General features: G+C 40.7%; 1 protein-coding gene across 4 annotated transcripts; it reads right to left on the bottom strand.

Annotated features, from left to right (window-relative positions):
* Positions 1–1,692: 1,692 nt before the first annotated feature.
* On the bottom strand, positions 1,693–17,697 carry LOC139765940 (creatinase-like). Of its 4 annotated transcripts, none has more exons than XM_071693931.1 (9): positions 17,539–17,689; positions 16,194–16,325; positions 13,314–13,440; positions 12,624–12,739; positions 8,888–9,115; positions 7,590–7,737; positions 7,040–7,154; positions 5,019–5,263; positions 1,693–2,144 (listed from the first exon to the last, which is right to left on the bottom strand). In XM_071693931.1, exons 2-9 carry the CDS (start codon positions 16,323–16,325, stop codon positions 1,939–1,941), a joined length of 1,317 nt encoding a protein of 438 aa, XP_071550032.1. In that variant the 5' UTR covers positions 17,539–17,689; the 3' UTR covers positions 1,693–1,938. The 4 variants fall into 4 exon arrangements, with proteins under 4 accessions (XP_071550032.1, XP_071550034.1, XP_071550035.1 ...); XM_071693933.1 differs by having other exon boundaries at positions 1,693–2,141; XM_071693934.1 differs by having other exon boundaries at positions 5,019–5,218.
* Between the last annotated feature and the right edge of the window lie 1,013 nt (positions 17,698–18,710).

Genomic DNA, 18,710 nt, shown 5'->3' with positions numbered 1-18,710 from the left:
CTTGAGAATTCTTTCTTTTTCCCATCATTTTTGTTTTCCATTTACCATGGTAGCACCAGTAACAGACAAAGAAAGGCTGCATTGACTCTCAGCCATTCCCTAACTGTTCTGTGCAATGCACTGTTACCATAGCCTCCTATCCATAACCAGGTCTTTGGGTCTAACAGACCTTTCCATGGTTCCTCTTGCCATTGACAGCACGTCTTCCCCCTTATACTGCATCATTCCAATGCACATTATTCCATACATGCCTTTCTCCTTCTGCATGTTCCAGCCCAAGCAATCAAAATGTTTTAAACTTCATCTTTCAATCTGTCTCACTCATGTCCATACCATTTCAACACATCTCCTTCAGCTATCTCATCCACACTCTTCTTATCACTACATTTCTCTCGTACCCCTTTATTACCTACTTTGTCAAAACGCTTCACTCCACATATTATCCTCAAAAACTTCATTTCTAACATATCCACCTGTCTTCATCTATACCCCACACCTTGCAGCCATACAACATTGTTGATACTACTGCACCTTCAAATATACCCATTTTTACTTTCCCAGATAACGATCTCTCTTTCCAGACATTCCTTAGTGCTCCAAGACCTTTTGTTCCCTAATCCACCCTGTGACTCATTTCTATGCTTCCATTTACTCCATTCAAACTCACACCCCATCTTACCTGTCCCTCTGCCCAGCAAAACCTAATAAATCTGTTTTTATTCACATTTACTCACAACTGCCTCCTTTCATGTACTCTCCCAAACTCAGTTACCAACTCCTACAGTTTCTCAGTTAAATCTGCTACCAGCACTGTGTCATCAGCAAACAACAACTGACTCCATTCCCAGGTTCCCTCACTCCCAACAGACTGCATACTTGTCCATATCTCTAAGACCCTTGCCTTTACCTCCTTGACCACCCCATCTGTACATAAATTTAACATGTATGATGTTGCACACCCTTTCCACATACCAACCTTTACTCAGGACTACTATCTCCTTTCTTCTGCTTCCAGTACACACCTTTTACTTGATTAATATTCCTCACTGCTTCTAGGAGCATTCCTCCCATATATTCCTAAGGCTGTCCACAAAACATTCCTATCAACTTTCTCATATGCTTGCTCTGCTTCCATAAATGCCATGTACAAATCCATGTGTTTTTTAAGAATTTCTAATGCTCATGGAATGAACAGAAGCAAATGACTATGAACCAAAGCTAACTTTGGCCAATAATTGCTCCACTCCCTGCATTCAATCATACATCCTCAATGTTGATGTTGACTTTTGTCCATGACGGGAGGCTTTTTTTTAAAAGATACTTCAGTAATGGTATCAGGTAACAATAAGGAATCATTTGTTGTTCATGGAATGATTAGTATTTATCAGGACAAATAAAGATAATTCACATATTACTGCAACAACATATAAATGAAAATATATGTTGATTTATCTCAAGTTTTGTTATGAAAATATAGGTCAGTTTGTCTATAGTTTTGGGATGGTAGAATCCATCAGATCCATGAATCATAAACTACTGCTAGGCATTAAAGAAAACACTTCACGTGGCTGGGGGCCACTTACTATGAAGATTCTGCAATGGTGCAGCCAAGTCAATGCTGTGAAAGAATGGAGGATAAGTGCACTATTTGTATTAATTAAAGAAGGTAACATTAAAATCAGACTCTTCCAAGATTATTTTGAAAGTGTACTTTTGCTTGTCTGTCCCATATATTGTGTTCATAGTTGCTAATCCAAAATCCAAAATGATGCATGAATGGTATAACATTCCCTTAACACAGCAAATCCCATCAAGAAAATATTCATTTTCATTGAAGACTCAGATTGGTCTGTAAACAAAGTATCACACTTCCTGTACATCTTGTCACTGGGAAAATAGTGCTTTCTCTGTCCATTGAACTTCGCAATCTATGTTTGGTTATTTCTTGATGATATTATGCTCTGGTCCAAAGGGAAAGCTAGTGATGTTTTCTACAGTGTTGTCATCATTGATGATGAGAATGCTATGCTCCCTGTAGCCGCCTGCTCCAGGTTGTCCCTCTGGAATGGTTATCATGGGCTTCATGGACACCACCATGCCAGGTTCTAGCACTGTGTCACTGTCTTCATGCAATGCCAGACCTGCTTAGAGTAGAGGTGAAGGGTAAAAATCACTTTTGTCTGACTTAGAAGTTTTGTGATAGTGTTACACAGTAGTGGATATGACTGTTTTTTTTTAATCTAAGTAACTTAGAAGTCTTCTAATACTAGGTTGTTTAATTTTAGATTGTAATGATAAACTAAGCAGCAACAAGTACCTGCTGTGGCACTGTACTTAAGGGGCTTGGTGTTACTTCCTGAACAAGGTCCCTGACCTTCCATGAATATTATCTGAAGATCTTAAAGAAACTAAGCAGAGTATAGGCACTAAACAGGAAGATGGGAATGTGCAATGTATAAACCAGATTTACATTCAAATTTGGTCTGTGTGTTAGTTAATGCATGTAATGTGGTTGTCCATAACAGGAAAGATTTTCTTACGAAGTTGATTGAGGTCCAGCAAATGAATCAGTTTCAAGATATTTTATGTATGGATTAGTTTAGATTAAATGACTGAAAGAAGGTTTGTGAAAAGTCTAGGGAAAATATAAAACTGTACTGGAAGGAAGTGGAAAAGGAAAGAGGTGGTTGTGAGACTGAATACGTTAATGTGAGAAGCAAGGAAAGGGAGCTAAATGAAAAGGAGGAAAGGAAAGGAAGAATGAAAGAGTATTGTGAAAAATGATGGATGTGGGAGAAAGTGAGGCAGCAGCTGTTACATACACGGGGATGGAAGCTAGAAGGAAATGGATACAAGTGCTGGAAGTAAAAATGGGAATGATGAGGTTGAAGATAGGAAAGGCACCTGGAATGGATGGGATTATGGCTAAAATGTTGAAGTCTGTAGGAGAAAGTGTGATAGAGTGCTTAAGTACTTTAGCATAGAAACAGAAGGTTATGCCTGAGGATTGGGTTAAAGCTATTCAAAAGAGAAGATGCTAAGGATGTATGGAGCAAATATAGGGGAATAAATTTGGTAACTATATCAGGAAAAGTGTATGCAAGAGTGTTGATTGATAGAGTGGTGGGAATGACTGAATGCAGAACAAATGTAGAGCATAGGGCTTTTAGGAAAGGTAGGGGATGTGTGGATCAGAATTTTTGGTGAGAATGATTGTCAGTAGATATGTAGTGAAAGGTAAGAAGCTTTATAAAGATCTTCGGATCTGGAGAAAGCATATGACAGAGTCAAGTAGAATACTTTATGGGATGTGTTAAGGGTATGTGGGATGGATGACAACTTTTAGATGGTGTGACATCCTCGTATAGAGTAGCAAATGCATATGTAATGGATGGAGAGTTGAGCAACAGTTTCAGTATACTTGTGGCTTTGAGTCAGGGCTGTGTGATGTCACCCTAGCTTTTTTTAACATATATGGGGATGGAATGATAAGATAAATATACAGAACAAGGGAAAAGGTATGCAGAGATGGAGTATAGTGGTGAGTTTGGTAGCTAGTGACAATCCTTTGATGATACTATGTTGTTTTTTGAGAGTAAAGAAGAGTTGTTGAAGGTTTTAAGAGTGTTTTATTGTTTGTAAGCACAGGCATTTGAAAACAGATGCAAGTAAAAGTAAAATGATGATGTTTGCAAAGAAACAGAGTGAATGTACAGACTTTTGAAAAGTCCTGCAGAGTGAAAGAGGAAAGTGGGGGAGAAAGACTGGAAGAGGTGAGAAAATTAAAATATTTTTGAGCCATCGTGAGTAAGTTTGTTGATATGGAAAGAGAGGTAAGGGAGAGTGCAGTACAGGGTAGAAAAGTCATTGGGTTCTTTAATCGAATAATGAAGAGTAGAGATGTAAGTTTGGAAGTGAAGAAAGGACTAAGGGACAGCATAGTCCTCATGACCCTGACCTATGCAGCCAGAACATGTACGTGACCTCTGTTTTAAGACTCCAGGGGGTGAAATGAGCTATTCAAGAGGAGCGTTTGGTATGACAAGCTGTAATGAAGAAAGTAATGAGGGGGTGTATGAGAGATTTGGTATGGCAGAGAATGCAAAGAGAATGATTTGTGGAATGGTAGAGTGGATGAAATGTAATACTTTGAGGTGGTTTAGGGTGGAAAGAATGCAAGATGGGGAGTTTATAAGGGGACTGTATGATAGTGCAGTTATAGGAAGGCCACCTGTAGCATGGGGAAATGGAGTGAAAAAGTACTGGAGGCAAAGAAATAGTGGAAGAATGCCTGAAATGGTATATTTAAGGGAGGCATGTAAGGAGAGAGTTAAGTGGCAACTTTCATTATGATAATGAGTCACCTCTTGATGGGAGTTCCCAGAGGAAACTGGCATCAAAAATATAAAGGGATAAATAGAAATGACATGGAAATATTACATATGTGGTGGAGAATATTAATTGGGTCATTTTGTATAGAGTTAAAGATTGGAGACAAGCAGGATACAGTACTATTTCAATTGATTTAGTTCAGATTAACACAGCAGCAGGGGAGAGTTAGTCTCAAATTTGATTTGAAACACAAAGTTAATGCACTTAACATGGTTTGCCACTTAGGAAAGAATTGTAAACATGATTGAGTTACAACAAATTAATCACTTTTGAAAATGTTATTTATGAGTTAGGGTAATTGAACCAAGATGGAAGTATTACAGATGTGGTGGAGAATATATTTGGTATCACTGTAAATATAGTTAAAAGTTGGAGCTAAGGAGGATGCAGTTCTTCTGCAATTTTGTTCAGAGCAGCAAATTAATTGTGCAGGGACAGTTAACATGTATATACTATTAGTTTACAGTAAAACAGGTTAGAATACTTGCAAACAAAGTGACATACTGTTTCATACAAATCTTCAGCTGCATACAACATTTGATAGATAAGTGTATAAGTTAGGAGTTTGATAGATCAAGGCAATAGCTAGTACTACTACTTAAGGCATTCTGTGACTTACAACTCACCTGCCTCAAGTCCATAGCGATGGCAGAGAACATCAAGGGAGTGCCCACATCCAGTCATCTGATACTTGAGAAGACCTAACTGGGCGTACATATCACTAAGTTCGTGGGCAATCTCAGAGCACTTAGCACCAGGCTGGATAAGCTGCAATCCCTTTTTATGAACAGACACATTTGCTTCCCATACCTTCAGGTGGGCATCACTGCAATGATCGAGGAAACAGGTCCTCTCTAGCGATACATTGTACCTTCATGGATGAAATTCAGAGTGTATTATACAATTACTATACATAACCCAAGAATGCATTCTATGGGGCTCCTACAGCTCTCAGGCTACACTGCAGTCAGAAGCAAGGAAAGGAGTGGACTTACATGGAAGAAATTTTGTGATGAGACTGTAGTCCTTTTCAACAACTGAAAATGATTCAATCTTGCCAAAAGTAACTTTTCGCTTGCAGTGTAACTACAAGCAGGTACAGTCCAGTAACATTAGGGCAGAATATTTCATATATATTTATTCTTATTAGTATGATATGTCATTGCATTTCCTGCCTCAGCGAGGTAGTGCCAAGAAACAGATGAAGAAAGACCCATCCACTCATATGCACACATATATACATACACACACATGCATGTACATTCATGTATCAACATATACACATATACATACACATGGACATATACATATATACACATGTACATATTCATAATTGTTTGCCTTCATCCATTTCCAATGCTACCTTGCCCCACAGGAAACAGCATCACCATCCCCTGTGTCAGTGAGGTAGCATCAGGAAAACAGACAAAATGAGCCACATTCATTTATGATCACTCCCTAGCTGTCATGTGTAATGCACCGAAACCTCAGCTCCCTATCCACATCCAGGCCCCACAGACCATTCCATGGTTTACCCTAGATGTTTCACATGCCCTGGGCCAGTCCATTGACAGCACGTCGACCCCAGTATCCCACATCATCCTAATTCCCTGTATTCCTTGCACGCCTCTCACCTTCCTGCATGTTCAGGCCCTGATCACTCAAAATCTTTTTCACTCCATCCTTCCACCTCCAGTTTGGTCTCCTACTTCTGTTCCCTCCACCTCTGACACATATATCCTCTTTGTCAATGTTTCTTAACTCATTCCCTCCGTATGTCCAAACCATTTCAACACACCCTCTTCTCTTCTGTCAGCCACACTATTCTTATTTTCACACATCTCTTTAACCCTTTCATTACTTACTCGATCAAACCACCTCACATCACATATTGGATGTGACTCTGGTTCCTTGGATGGGGACTAAGTGGATGTGTTCTCAGAGTTGGTTTAATATCTCTTTGTGTTTCCGTTGCAGAATATTTAGTTTGTCTATGGGGTTTTGTGGAGTAGTAGGGTTTCTTTTGGAAGGTATTATGTGCTGCCGTTTGATGGATGTGTTTGCTGGAGGGGGAGTTTGGGGTTGTAATTAATTTTTTTAATTACTGTTTAAGTGGTTGCTATGTGTCTAATGCTCTTTGTTGTCTTTTATAGATTACAGTGATGGGCAGTGGAGATGATGCCATTAAGTTCAGTTGAAAGATTTGATGGAATAGTGCTGTTTGGTGATGGGTGTATGGTACTGCTGGTAGAGGTGATACAGAATGAGGGTTAATGTTACTGGCTTGCAGCAGTTGTTGGGAGATCACTGAGCCATCATCTTGTGGTGATGAAAAAATGCATGAATGTTTAAATTGTTTAAAGTTGTTTAAATCATCGGTATAACTTTTCAAGTGATATTTCTTGTTTTTAGTTATTTCCATTACAATAGTAATGCTTAAGGATGTATTCACCCTCTGTTTATTATTCAGACTTTCCTCATCTACTGCATGCTGCTTTAGTGATGAATGAACAAACTTTCTGCCTCTGCACTTGGTATTGATAGTGTGTCTCTCTGTCTGTATTTCTGCTTTGTCTTTGTATCCACATACCTTTGTAGTAGTGGAAGGGCACCCTTACGGCATGAGCTAAGAGGTCTAGGCACTCACCCCTGGGGTGTGGAAAAACAGTTGAGGGACAGATTGTCTCCCTTCTGTATCTTGCGGGAAGTGACAGGGTTGTGGCTGCCATCTGTGTTAATTCCAGACTGAAACCACACCCAACCTGCAAACAACGGAGCTACATTAGTGTTTCAACTAAAGCTACCACCATTATTGCTGTGTATTTGTTTAAATTCAGGCTTCCAAATCCAGGTTTATGTTCATGACCAGACAGTACTACAATTTCTTGCACCTGAACAACCTATAACCAGTTTCCAGCACTCAAGACTGTAACACACCACATCCACCACTGAAGTGCTATGCATCAAAGCATACAAAGACCTCACCTTGGGCATCCTTGCTTCAAAGAAGACCTTTGCAAGCAACTCTCCTTGTGAAATTCACTACCAAATGCTTAAGTATCCAACATATAACATTCTAGCACTGTAACAAAATACTGTAGCACCCAACCACCTGTATCCAACACCCATTGCCCACATGCCTTATGGCCATCATTGTAGTTGCTTGAACCACTGGGGACAGCTCCTCAACTACTTACTGTCCATGAGATCAGAGTTGGGGTAAATCTTGGCAATGTTCCTAACCATAGCCTGGGTACCAGCTAGGGCGACCTCATACTCTGGCACACCCTCACCCAGCACCTCAGTGCATGCCCATCCACCCACCTCTGCTGTAGCCATGCTGTTCTAGGGAGTTGAAAATATGCTAGATTAGTTACTGAAGATAAACCACAGAAATTACACAAAGACGCCACAACTCAGATTAAAAAGAAAACATCAGCTGTTTATCATTACTCCACTCTGAACCAAATGGTGTGCATCATGTACTCAAAATGTATTTGGTACCCATGGCAATTTCAGAAAATGGTCGTAAGCCTTGTGCAAACAACTGCTCTTCTCTCCTGCTCTGCAGTCACAATCCATTTTAATACTCATGTTTGCATTTGGCCATAGTCAAGTAAAACAAGAAAACATCTAGTTTATGTAATACCTCTTAGAGCTAGATTGATTGGTGTGTAAGGGTGCTGGGTTTGAGTAGTATTCTGGAGTTTGGATTGTGGATTCCTGAATCACTTTTTCATAAAAAAGTGATCTCTATCATTTAGTATTTCATTTTGTCCCAAACATTAGGACTTTCTTGCACAGTTGACCTACCAACATTATATCGATTGAATAATGTCTTTCACAACACTTTGGTTTCCAAGTGTAGTTAAAATTTCCATTTTTTTTTATAGTTATGCACATTTGTTTCTGGTGCCTTCATTTGTTCATGTTAGGCTTGGTTGGAGAATTGTCACAGATGACAAGGAAAGTTGCAGTTAACAGGGGAAAGAATGGGAAAAATGTTACAGTGAGTTAATAAGAACCTTAATTAACCAACAGTTATACTGATACAATGCACTTCTGTATTGTATTAATATTACAAAATTCATGAAAACTCACAAATGATTTCATGGTAATTTTCGAGAAATGTAAACACATTAAAACATACAATAGGACTAAGAAGAAAGAGATGCTGGAAGAGATGATGGGAATACCACTTGCTAACCAAGTGAAGTTGCATGAAAAAGACACCCACTCACACAAGTTCTCTTATGATTTTCCCCTGTAACCTGCACAATGACAGATTTTCAAAATGCTTGGGTTATGAAATGTCCAGCATGAGTCAAGGAGGTATCGTGTGTAGCCCATTCATTTCCCAATGACAGTCCTAAAATCATAGGTACCTATTACCTCATTTGGTGTAGCATTTCCTACATGGGAATATGTAGTCAAGAAGGAAAGCAAAAGAGATTGATTATATGGAAAATGAATATGGGTTTGCTTGCTAATGTACCTTAATGACAGCAATCTCCTCCTTACTCTTGATCATTCGCATCCTCGTAGTGGGTTGGCCAATGTCAACTAAAGTATTCCTGTGGGGCAGGTGCTGACGCAAAGAGCGGTTTATATCCAGGTTCATGTGATTGTACTCGACTCCCAGGGATCCCCGAACCTCACCCAGCTCCTCCACCACTGCCAGGAAGTAGTTGTCACACTTCCAGTCTGTGTACACGATGTTGTCCTGTTGCCACAGACTCATCACGTTTAGTTTGTTAAGTATCACTTTAACTGCATATCAGATTTCACACAGAATGATGTTATGTGTGAAAGAAGGGTAGAGTAATAAGGTCTTTGGTATATTGCAGCCTAAGAGAAGTTGAACTGTGGACAGTCTTGCCATACAAACAAAAAGGATATTTTACAGAAAGCTTATCTGGCCTGGAGTGAAACAGTGGTATTAGGAATAAAACAATTGTCAGAAATAGTGCTTGCAAAATATTTTGGGAAAACTGTCTTCAAGAATGATAAAGTGAAAGGAACCTCAGAGTTCTGAAATCATCTTTGGAAAATAGTGTTGTGAAGATCATGAGAATGGTAAGCTATAGGTGGTCATATCAAAATTGCCAAAAATGAATAAACAGACAAAAATATCTTCAGAATAATACATACTCCAAGCAGGTCCTAACTCACATTTGCTTTAACAATCTGATCTACCCCAAGAGAAAACAGTGACTTGCTCAGGAAGGGTCACAGGAATGTAGCAAGGATGGTATGGATTATGAATAGTCTAGGGAAGCCCTAGACCTACCCATATTAGAAGGATGAACGATGAGGGAAGGTATGAAAACAATCTGTAAATTTTTATTGGGTTACTATGATGATGTTAACGTACACCTTTTCTTTGAAGCTGGAGAATCCAATCCAAAACAAGAAGGTCTGACAGGAAGATGAACAGGAAGAAATTCAGTAATGCAATGAGGAGATATATTTCAAGCTGCAAAGCAATCAACACAGCATTCACTAAAATAAGGTAAATGAAAATAGTACTGGCAAACATAAAACAATGAGAAGCCGTACAATAAAAATGAGAAGTTAAGACTGAAAAGATCCTTCCTCATATGCATAGAAATATTTTTTTTTTTTTTTTTTTTTTTTTTTTTTATACTTTGTCGCTGTCTCCCGCGTTTGCGAGGTAGCGCAAGGAAACAGACGAAAGAAATGGCCCAACCCCCCCCCCCCCCATACACATGTACATACACACGTCCACACACACAAATATACATACCTACACAGCTTTCCATGGTTTACCCCAGACGCTTCACATGCCTTGCTTCAATCCACTGACAGCACGTCAACCCCTGTATACCACATGACTCCAATTCACTCTATTCCTTGCCCTCCTTTCACCCTCCTGCATGTTCAGGCCCCGATCACACAAAATCTTTTTCACTCCATCTTTCCACCTCCAATTTGGTCTCCCTCTTCTCCTCGTTCCCTCCACCTCCGACACATATATCCTCTTGGTCAATCTCTCCTCACTCATTCTCTCCATGTGCCCAAACCATTTCAAAACACCCTCTTCTGCTCTCTCAACCACGCTCTTTTTATTTCCACACATCTCTCTTACCCTTACGTTACTTACTCGATCAAACCACCTCACACCACACATTGTCCTTAAACATCTCATTTCCAGCACATCCATCCTCCTGCGCACATCTCTATCCATAGCCCACGCCTCGCAACCATACAGCATTGTTGGAACCACTATTCCCTCAAACATACCCATTTTAGCTTTCCGAGATAATGTTCTCGACTTCCACACATTTTTCAAGGCTCCCAAAATTTTCGCCCCCTCCCCCACCCTATGATCCACTTCCGCTTCCATGGTTCCATCCGCTGACAGGTCCACTCCCAGATATCTAAAACACTTCACTTCCTCCAGTTTTTCTCCATTCAAACTCACCTCCCAATTGACTTGACCCTCACCCCTACTGTACCTAATAACCTTGCTCTTATTCACATTTACTCTCAACTTTCTTCTTCCACACACTTTACCAAACTCAGTCACCAGCTTCTGCAGTTTCTCACATGAATCAGCCACCAGCGCTGTATCATCAGCGAACAACAATTGACTCACTTCCCAAGCTCTCTCATCCCCAACAGACTTCATACTTGCCCCTCTTTCCAGGACTCTTGCATTTACCTCCTTTACAACCCCATCCATAAACAAATTAAACAACCATGGAGACATCACACACCCCTGCCGCAAACCTACATTCACTGAGAACCAATCACTTTCCTCTCTTCCTACACGTACACATGCCTTACATCCTCGATAAAAACTTTTCACTGCTTCTAACAACTTGCCTCCCACACCATATATTCTTAATACCTTCCACAGAGCATCTCTATCAACTCTATCATATGCCTTCTCCAGATCCATAAATGCTACATACAAATCCATTTGCTTTTCTAAGTATTTCTCACATACATTCTTCAAAGCAAACACCTGATCCACACATCCTCTACCACTTCTGAAACCGCACTGCTCTTCCCCAATCTGATGCTCTGTACATGCCTTCACCCTCTCAATCAATACCCTCCCATATAATTTACCAGGAATACTCAACAAACTTATACCTCTGTAATTTGAGCACTCACTCTTATCCCCTTTGCCTTTGTACAATGGCACTATGCACGCATTCCGCCAATCCTCAGGCACCTCACCATGAGTCATACATACATTAAATAACCTTACCAACCAGTCAACAATACAGTCACCCCCTTTCTTAATAAATTCCACTGCAATACCATCCAAACCTGCTGCCTTGCCTTGTATAGAAATATACAAACCCTAAAACATAAATACCCAATCTGTCTGATGAGAGAAATCATTAAATTTTTAAAGGTACTGATTTCTTTTTAGATATCACATTTTGTTAATAGTGCTTGGTAGTTTGTGCATTACCCCTAATGATATATGATAAACCAAGGAGGCCAAACAATCCTGTTCAGACTTGAAAGACAACTTGCAACTCAATCAGTCATGAGGAATTTAGTTTGTGTTCCTGTGAACTCCTGTGAAGAGAGACACCACCAAGCTTCTCTTTACTTCAGTCTTGATAAGCCTAACCACACAAATCTTAAAGAAATCATCTCCCTCAACAAATGCTTCTTTATCTTATGTTTGTCTTCCTGTGAACTCTCATCCTTTTAACTATGAAGGGAGACACCACCAAGCTTATCTTTACTAGAGTCTGGATAAACCTGAATTCACTTAATCCTTAAGAAATCTTCTTCACCCTCAATAAATGCATTTTCACTATATTCTAGATAACCTTAGATTTACTCTATCCATATCAGCTACCTGCATTAAATCCTCGACAAACTCATTTTCACTTCACACTCATCAATCACAGCTTCACTCCACACCCAGAGAAAGTCATCATCATTTTATCCTCAACAGCTGCTTCTTCAAACACCATCAAATTCTCAAGCCAACCTGACTCTAATGGGTCTAAACAAATATATCTACACTTGACTAGGATTAGGCACTGATTTTTGGATGAAAGATATGAAAAAAAAAAAGTGGGTAAAAGCAATGTTTCCCTCCTGATACAAAATAATAGGGAAATCTTAATGGTGCATGAAATGACTTTTTCTGTCTGATGAATAAAGATGTGCTCTACTTACCCAAATATATATTCCTTCCTACTTACTTCCATAGAATTCACAAGGCAATTACTTACGTGGGGTGAGCGTCTCCATGGCTGGCCACCATCAACGAGAGATGAGACAATGACATGCTTCTCTGGGGTCACTATGAGACAATAAGGCCTGTTGAAGGCACAGTAGACGAAGCCCCCTAATGATGCAATAAGACTGTTAGCATCTGAGTACACTATACATCTCTCTAGCATTACAGTCACCAATTCAGCTCATCACAAGACTCCTTAAGCCCAAGATGCAAATTCCATACTGAAGACACTCCACAATTTTATGTCACTCGCCCCACACAGACACATACATTTCACCATACTTCTTGACCTATGGTCTTGCCCACTAGATATAGCAAGATTCCTGAATGCTGTGGGAGTTCCATGGATGTTCCTTGGATAGGAGAGTAAGTATGTATACTAGAACATGTAAAATTTGAAAAATCTTGTGTGTGTATTTATAGATATATTTTTTCATGTGTAGTCACCATTTCCTGTATTAGCAAGGTAGCGTTAAGAACACTTTCCTGAAACCTCTTTATGATGTATGTGATATGTGACCCAGAAGATATGGTTGATGCAACAGATTCCCACATTTCTGTACAAACCAAAAGATGTTTGATGCAACACATCATCCCATTTCTCTATGAACCACAATATGCAATTTATGCAACCCAAGTGGTGCAAAGTAAGAACAAGGGAGGGTCTGTATTTAGAATTTACCAGAATAGTAGTTGATGTTATGGAAGGATGTGAAGAGGCAGGCAGCGATGCCCTCGTGCTCCATTGTCTCTCTTAGCTTGGTGATGCGGCCCTCCACCTCCCCAGCTGTGAACAGACCTGTTGGCATCTGTGGTGCACAACCAACTCCTCAAGATTAATTAGTGTACAATGAACATCATTATTATGTAGTGCAACTAAGCACTGTTATCAAGCAGTGCCAGCCAGAAGTACTATCATGTAGTGCTAGTGACCAATATTATCAAGTAGTGCCAGCCAGAAGTGCTATAAAATTGTTCCAGTGTGCATTGCTGTCATGAAGTGCCAGTGAGCAGTACTGTCAAGTAGTGTCAGTAAGCAGTATTATCAAGTAGTACCAGTAGACTACTGTCATGTAGTGCCAGTGAGCAGTACTGTCAAGTAGTGTCAGTAAGCAGTATTATCAAGTAGTACCAGTAGACTACTGTCATGTAGTGCCAGTGAGCAGTACTATCTAGTAGTGCCAGTTAGCAGTATTATTAAATATTCCCAGCCAAAAGTATTATCAAATATGCCAGTGAACAGTACTAACAAGTAGTGCTAGTTAGTAGTAGTATTAAATATTTCCAGCCAGAAGTACTATCAAATAGTGCCAGTGAACAGTACTATCATGTAGTGCTAGTGTGTAGTACTAACATGTAGTCAAAGAGTGGTGCTATCATACAGTACCAGTCAGCATTACTGTCAAGTAACGCCAGTGAGTATTCCTTTCAAATGCTAGTGAGCAGTAGTGCTAATACATATTTCTATCAGTTTGGGGTAGAGTAGTCCTATTAAACAGTGGTAGAGTGGTTCTATCAAGCATCAGTCGCGAGCAGCACTATCAAATAGTAGTACTGAGCAGTAATGTTAAGTAGTGCTACTTAGCTGTATTATTAAGTGATACCAGCCAGAAATTCTGCAAGTAAGCCGTGCCTTCATATAGTGTCACTGAGTAGCCTTACAAAATAGGATTAGTGAGCAGTATTATCAGTGCCAGTCAGCAGCAGTAACAGATAGTACCAGCGGCTCCAGGTGGTACTAGTCAGTACAAGTACCATGTAGTACCAGTCAGCAGCATAACGGATATTACCAGTCAGTAGTAGTGCCAGATATTACCAGTCATTTGCAGTATCTGTTAGTACCAGTCATCATTAACAACAGGTATTACCATCAGCATTAGTGTCAGGTAGTATGTGTCAGCACTGATATAAGGTTACCAGTCAGCAATTATATAATGTAGTCTCAGTCAGCAGTAGTTCATATGAAAAGTTTTGATTGATAAGGAGAAAAAGTAGAAATAAAAAAAAATACAAACAATTACAGAAAACGTTATGGTTAGCCTTCTTCGATCGGAGACTTATAAATTTGTTAGATATTCTGTTAGAATCTATAATCAGGTGGGAGAGTGGACTACAATCATATAGAATGAACTAGTACGATGAACGATAACCTTGTGGTTATCAAGATGGGTAATTTGTGGTTGATGGACCACGGTGAGGAGAGCTTGCCAGAGTTTTAGGAGGATGGACGAAGGCATGGGAGTAGGCAACTGGACCAAGGTCGGAACAAAGCTGGACTGAGTGGCGTGATGGATTAAATTCTGAGTTATTTTCAGGACAAAGGGGAAGGGAGAAATGAGGAAGGAGTTGCATCGACATCCATTTTTTTAACAGCATTAGGCCTGGAACACCACCATCTAATTCATGGAGTCTATCTTTTAAGATAATACGGGTGATCTGGCATGGATGAAATGAGAATGTAGCAGGAAGAGATACAGTGCTCATCCGTTGCGTGTGCGGTCATAAATTAGGGAGTTTGTATGTGACTGATGCAAAGCGAGTTGCGGCGTGTTTACGGTGTTTTAAAAGCTCCTAAACACGACTCCATGTTGACATATTTAAAGAAACGGGGGGGGGGGGGGGGGAACCGCAACGCCACATGCAGTTGGTCGTAAGCCTTTGCCTGAGGTGGAAACAACTGCTGGTGCTACAATGACGAGAAACAGCAGGAAGAGCCCGAGGAGATTGTCTCAGGAGGTGGGTGTCACACACGACTTGCTACCACATCATTGACGGGACATTGTACCCACATCGCACGATTGACGATTGTAGGTGCATAGAGCTGAACATGAATTTCTGTGTTTTGAAAGAGGTGGCTGTTCACAAGTCACGGTGGATCAGGCCAACGGTCTCGCTTGGCCTCCAGATCCACCTGATTAACGCCGCCTAATTTCTTTCTGTGGGGCTTTGTGAAGAACAGTGTGAATGCACAATATTCCAAGGACAATGTTGACCAGAACAAAATTACCGCAGCTCTCAGGCAAATCACCCCTGAGATGTAGAATAACGTTTGGGTAAGATTTGTCTTATTGTTAGGAACTACTTTCATGTCTGAAGCAGGATGTCGCTTTGAGTCCTAACTAGGTTAGACGCAGCATTTCATTTTACGCCACAGCATGGTTTGTTTATCCATAACCAAACGGATCTTGTACTATATATATGTATATATTTCTTTTCGGAATTTCGCCATGTCTCTGATATGATAGGCTATTCTGACAGGGTATACTGTTGATGTCAGTACAGGGTATACTGTTGATGTCAGTACATGCGTATTAGGTTAATGCTTCTGCATTTGTGAAATACGTTTATATTGCACACTGTTCTGCACAGGGGGTGAGAGGGATTGGGGGAAGATCACGGTGGATGGCGAGGTTTAGTGCTTAAGGTGAGGGAAAGTAGGGTTGGGAGGGGACTAGGGAAAGAGGGTTGAAATCCTGGATGCAAGAGGAGATAGGCGGCACCGTCGCACGGCAGAGGCCACATTAAATGTAAGGACAAGGTGAGGTCGTGAGACGTTGGTCACCTTCTGTCCGTTGCAAAACTTCATGGTGTTTATGTCCCTGAAGGTGGCGACGTCGTTGCTGGCCGCCCGTGACCACGACGCCTGCACGCCTCGCCCAGCTGCTCTCAGTAGTCGGCCGCACCACATGGACATCTGACCAACACCAATATAATATAAACCACTTACAATTAACTAGTGTTGTGGACTAATAAGTCTTTCCCTAGCACCTAGGTAGAATCTCAGATGTGAAATAAACTTCATAGATTGCATGAATCACTGGAAACTGAAGCTGAAGTGATGCATCCAAAATTGAAGTGATCTTAGAACATTTACAAACACTTCTCAATAAATAACCGTAACACTTAACACGCGAGGCTTCTGCAATGCGGGGGAACTAAAGCAGAAGACATTTTTATGTACCGTTCTTCATGAGGTGAGACTGAGATGAATGACTTGTGAAGTGATGTTTGTGGTGTTAAATTGTTCTCCATACGCAAGTATGCATTTGATAAAGAAGTTTAGAAAATATATCCAGAATAAGATTTAAATGCATATCGGAATATTGGTAAGAGTTACCAGTCAACTACAAGATAACGAATGAAAAACATTCGAGTGCTGACCTTGCGCATCTAATCTAACTTTTATGGAACCGATGATGCGATACACAGGGACGGCGTACCGACTCAGCAACTCACCCTCACGCCGGCCATGGTAGGATTAGGGTATTTCCAAGAAAACAGCAAGATTAACGTTAGTGCAACAATTTCCCGGTAGAAACAGACTTTTTACAACAGATTACAAGAAAATTTGCACTGAGCTCGCATGCACAGAAAAAGAATACATACACATTTTCGAAAAATATATATGTATACGTAACTACAGGCCATGTGAAGCGTCTGGGGTAAACCATGGAAAGTTGTGTGGGGCCTGGAGGTGGAAAGGGAGCTGTGGTTTCGGCATTATTGCGTGGCAGCTAGAGACTGAGTGTGAACGAATGGGGCCTTTGTTGTCTTTTCCTAGTGCTACCTCGCACACATGAGGGGGGAGGGAGATGGTATTCCATGTGTGGCGAGGTGGCGATGGGAGTGAATGGGGGCAGACAGTGTGAATTGTGTATATGGGTATATATGTATGTGTCTGTGTATGTATATATATGTGTACATTGAGATGTATAGGTATGTATATTTGCGTGTGTGGACGTGTGTGTGTGTATACATTGTGAATGGGGGTGAGTTGGGCCATTTCTTTCGTCTGTTTCCTTGCGCTACCTCGCAAACGCGGGAGACAGCGACAAAGCAAAATAAATAAATAAATAAATAAATAAATAGATAAAAATAAATCTACAAACCATCAAAGATATACCAACCTTTCTTGTCTTCAGGATAAGTGAGAGAGATGATTTCGTTCACTCCACTGCTCGACAAATACTGAGATAGGAGGCAGTCTCACCATGCTTTATAATGCTTGGCCGATAATGCCACGCCATGATTATCACCACACCCTATGGACAACGGAGGAACTTAGAGAAAAAATCCCAATGCTGTGAAGCTTTGAGGAAAAGTGACGCAAGATTTTTTAGCTAATTCATAGATATACGTAAGTGATAAAACACCCCTCTCCAAGGCACTCTCTCTCTCTCTCTCTCTCTCTCTCTCTCTCTCTCTCTCTCTCTCTCTCTCTCTCTCTCTCTCTCTCTCTCTATGAGAGTATCCCGGATGCTTGCTAAAATTCACAGCATTCTTCTTGTACAGTTTTCTCGCCAGATTTTCTATCTTAGAGCTTTCCTTATTTCAGGAAGACGGGTGAAGGCAACTGCTCCATATCTCTCCATAATTAATTTCTTAAGGTACACAACGTTTCGCCTGTGCATTAGGCATCTTCAGGTGAAATTGGAGTATACAAATAACTAGATTTACAATCTTTATCGTAGGAAGGTGGGGCTAGAACTATAAACTAGTCCCGATGGTATTCATCACAGGTCAGATGCAGGTTCCAAATGTCAGAGCGACCCGTGGTCAGGTGCTGACTTCACTCCTTAGCTTAATCCTCTCACATCTTCTGAGTTCGGTGCTGCGGATGACGTTGATGGGGTTGAGGGGTCTTCTGCTCGACGTCGATTCGGTCGACCATCCAATAGTGGGATTGTGGCCAGCATGTTAGAGGATTCAGTGCTCATTAATGGGGCTCGATCACGTATATGGACAGCTTCCAAAACTTATAGGCATCGAAGTTACTGTTCAAGTACTTGCTGTTGACCAAGACCTGACGTATCCTCAGTACTTCCCGGTCCGGGAGAGGACACGAGGAGCATGGTTGCAATGCTCTGTTGATGTATGCACGTGTCACGCTATCCTTGTAGCTAGCGATACACTCTCCCTCAGAGGTTAGATACTGCCCTGCGTCCGTCAGTTTTCTTTACACGTCAGTTAGAAATCGTCTTTCCCCTGTTGTTTACACACGTCAAGGAAGGGGAAACGTAGATAAATATTTCTCATCACGGTGAATTGGAGGCCTGATACCCCTTGCATCTTCATTCTT

This window comes from Panulirus ornatus, chromosome 56 (assembly GCF_036320965.1).
Source record: "Panulirus ornatus isolate Po-2019 chromosome 56, ASM3632096v1, whole genome shotgun sequence".
NCBI classification, from domain to species: domain Eukaryota; kingdom Metazoa; phylum Arthropoda; class Malacostraca; order Decapoda; family Palinuridae; genus Panulirus; species Panulirus ornatus.
This window is presented reverse-complemented; position numbering and strand designations above follow the sequence as displayed.

Coding starts and splice junctions, on each gene's coding strand:
- LOC139765940 (XM_071693931.1), bottom strand. CDS start 16,325: ATGTCCATGTGGTGCGGCCGACTACTGAGAGCAGCTGGGCGAGGCGTG. Junction 7,738..8,887: donor AGGAGATTGCTGTCATTAAG/GTACATTAGCAA, acceptor TCAACTCCCTAG/AACAGCATGGCTACAGCAGA. Junction 5,264..7,039: donor TGTTTTTCCACACCCCAGGG/GTGAGTGCCTAG, acceptor TCATCCATGAAG/GTACAATGTATCGCTAGAGA.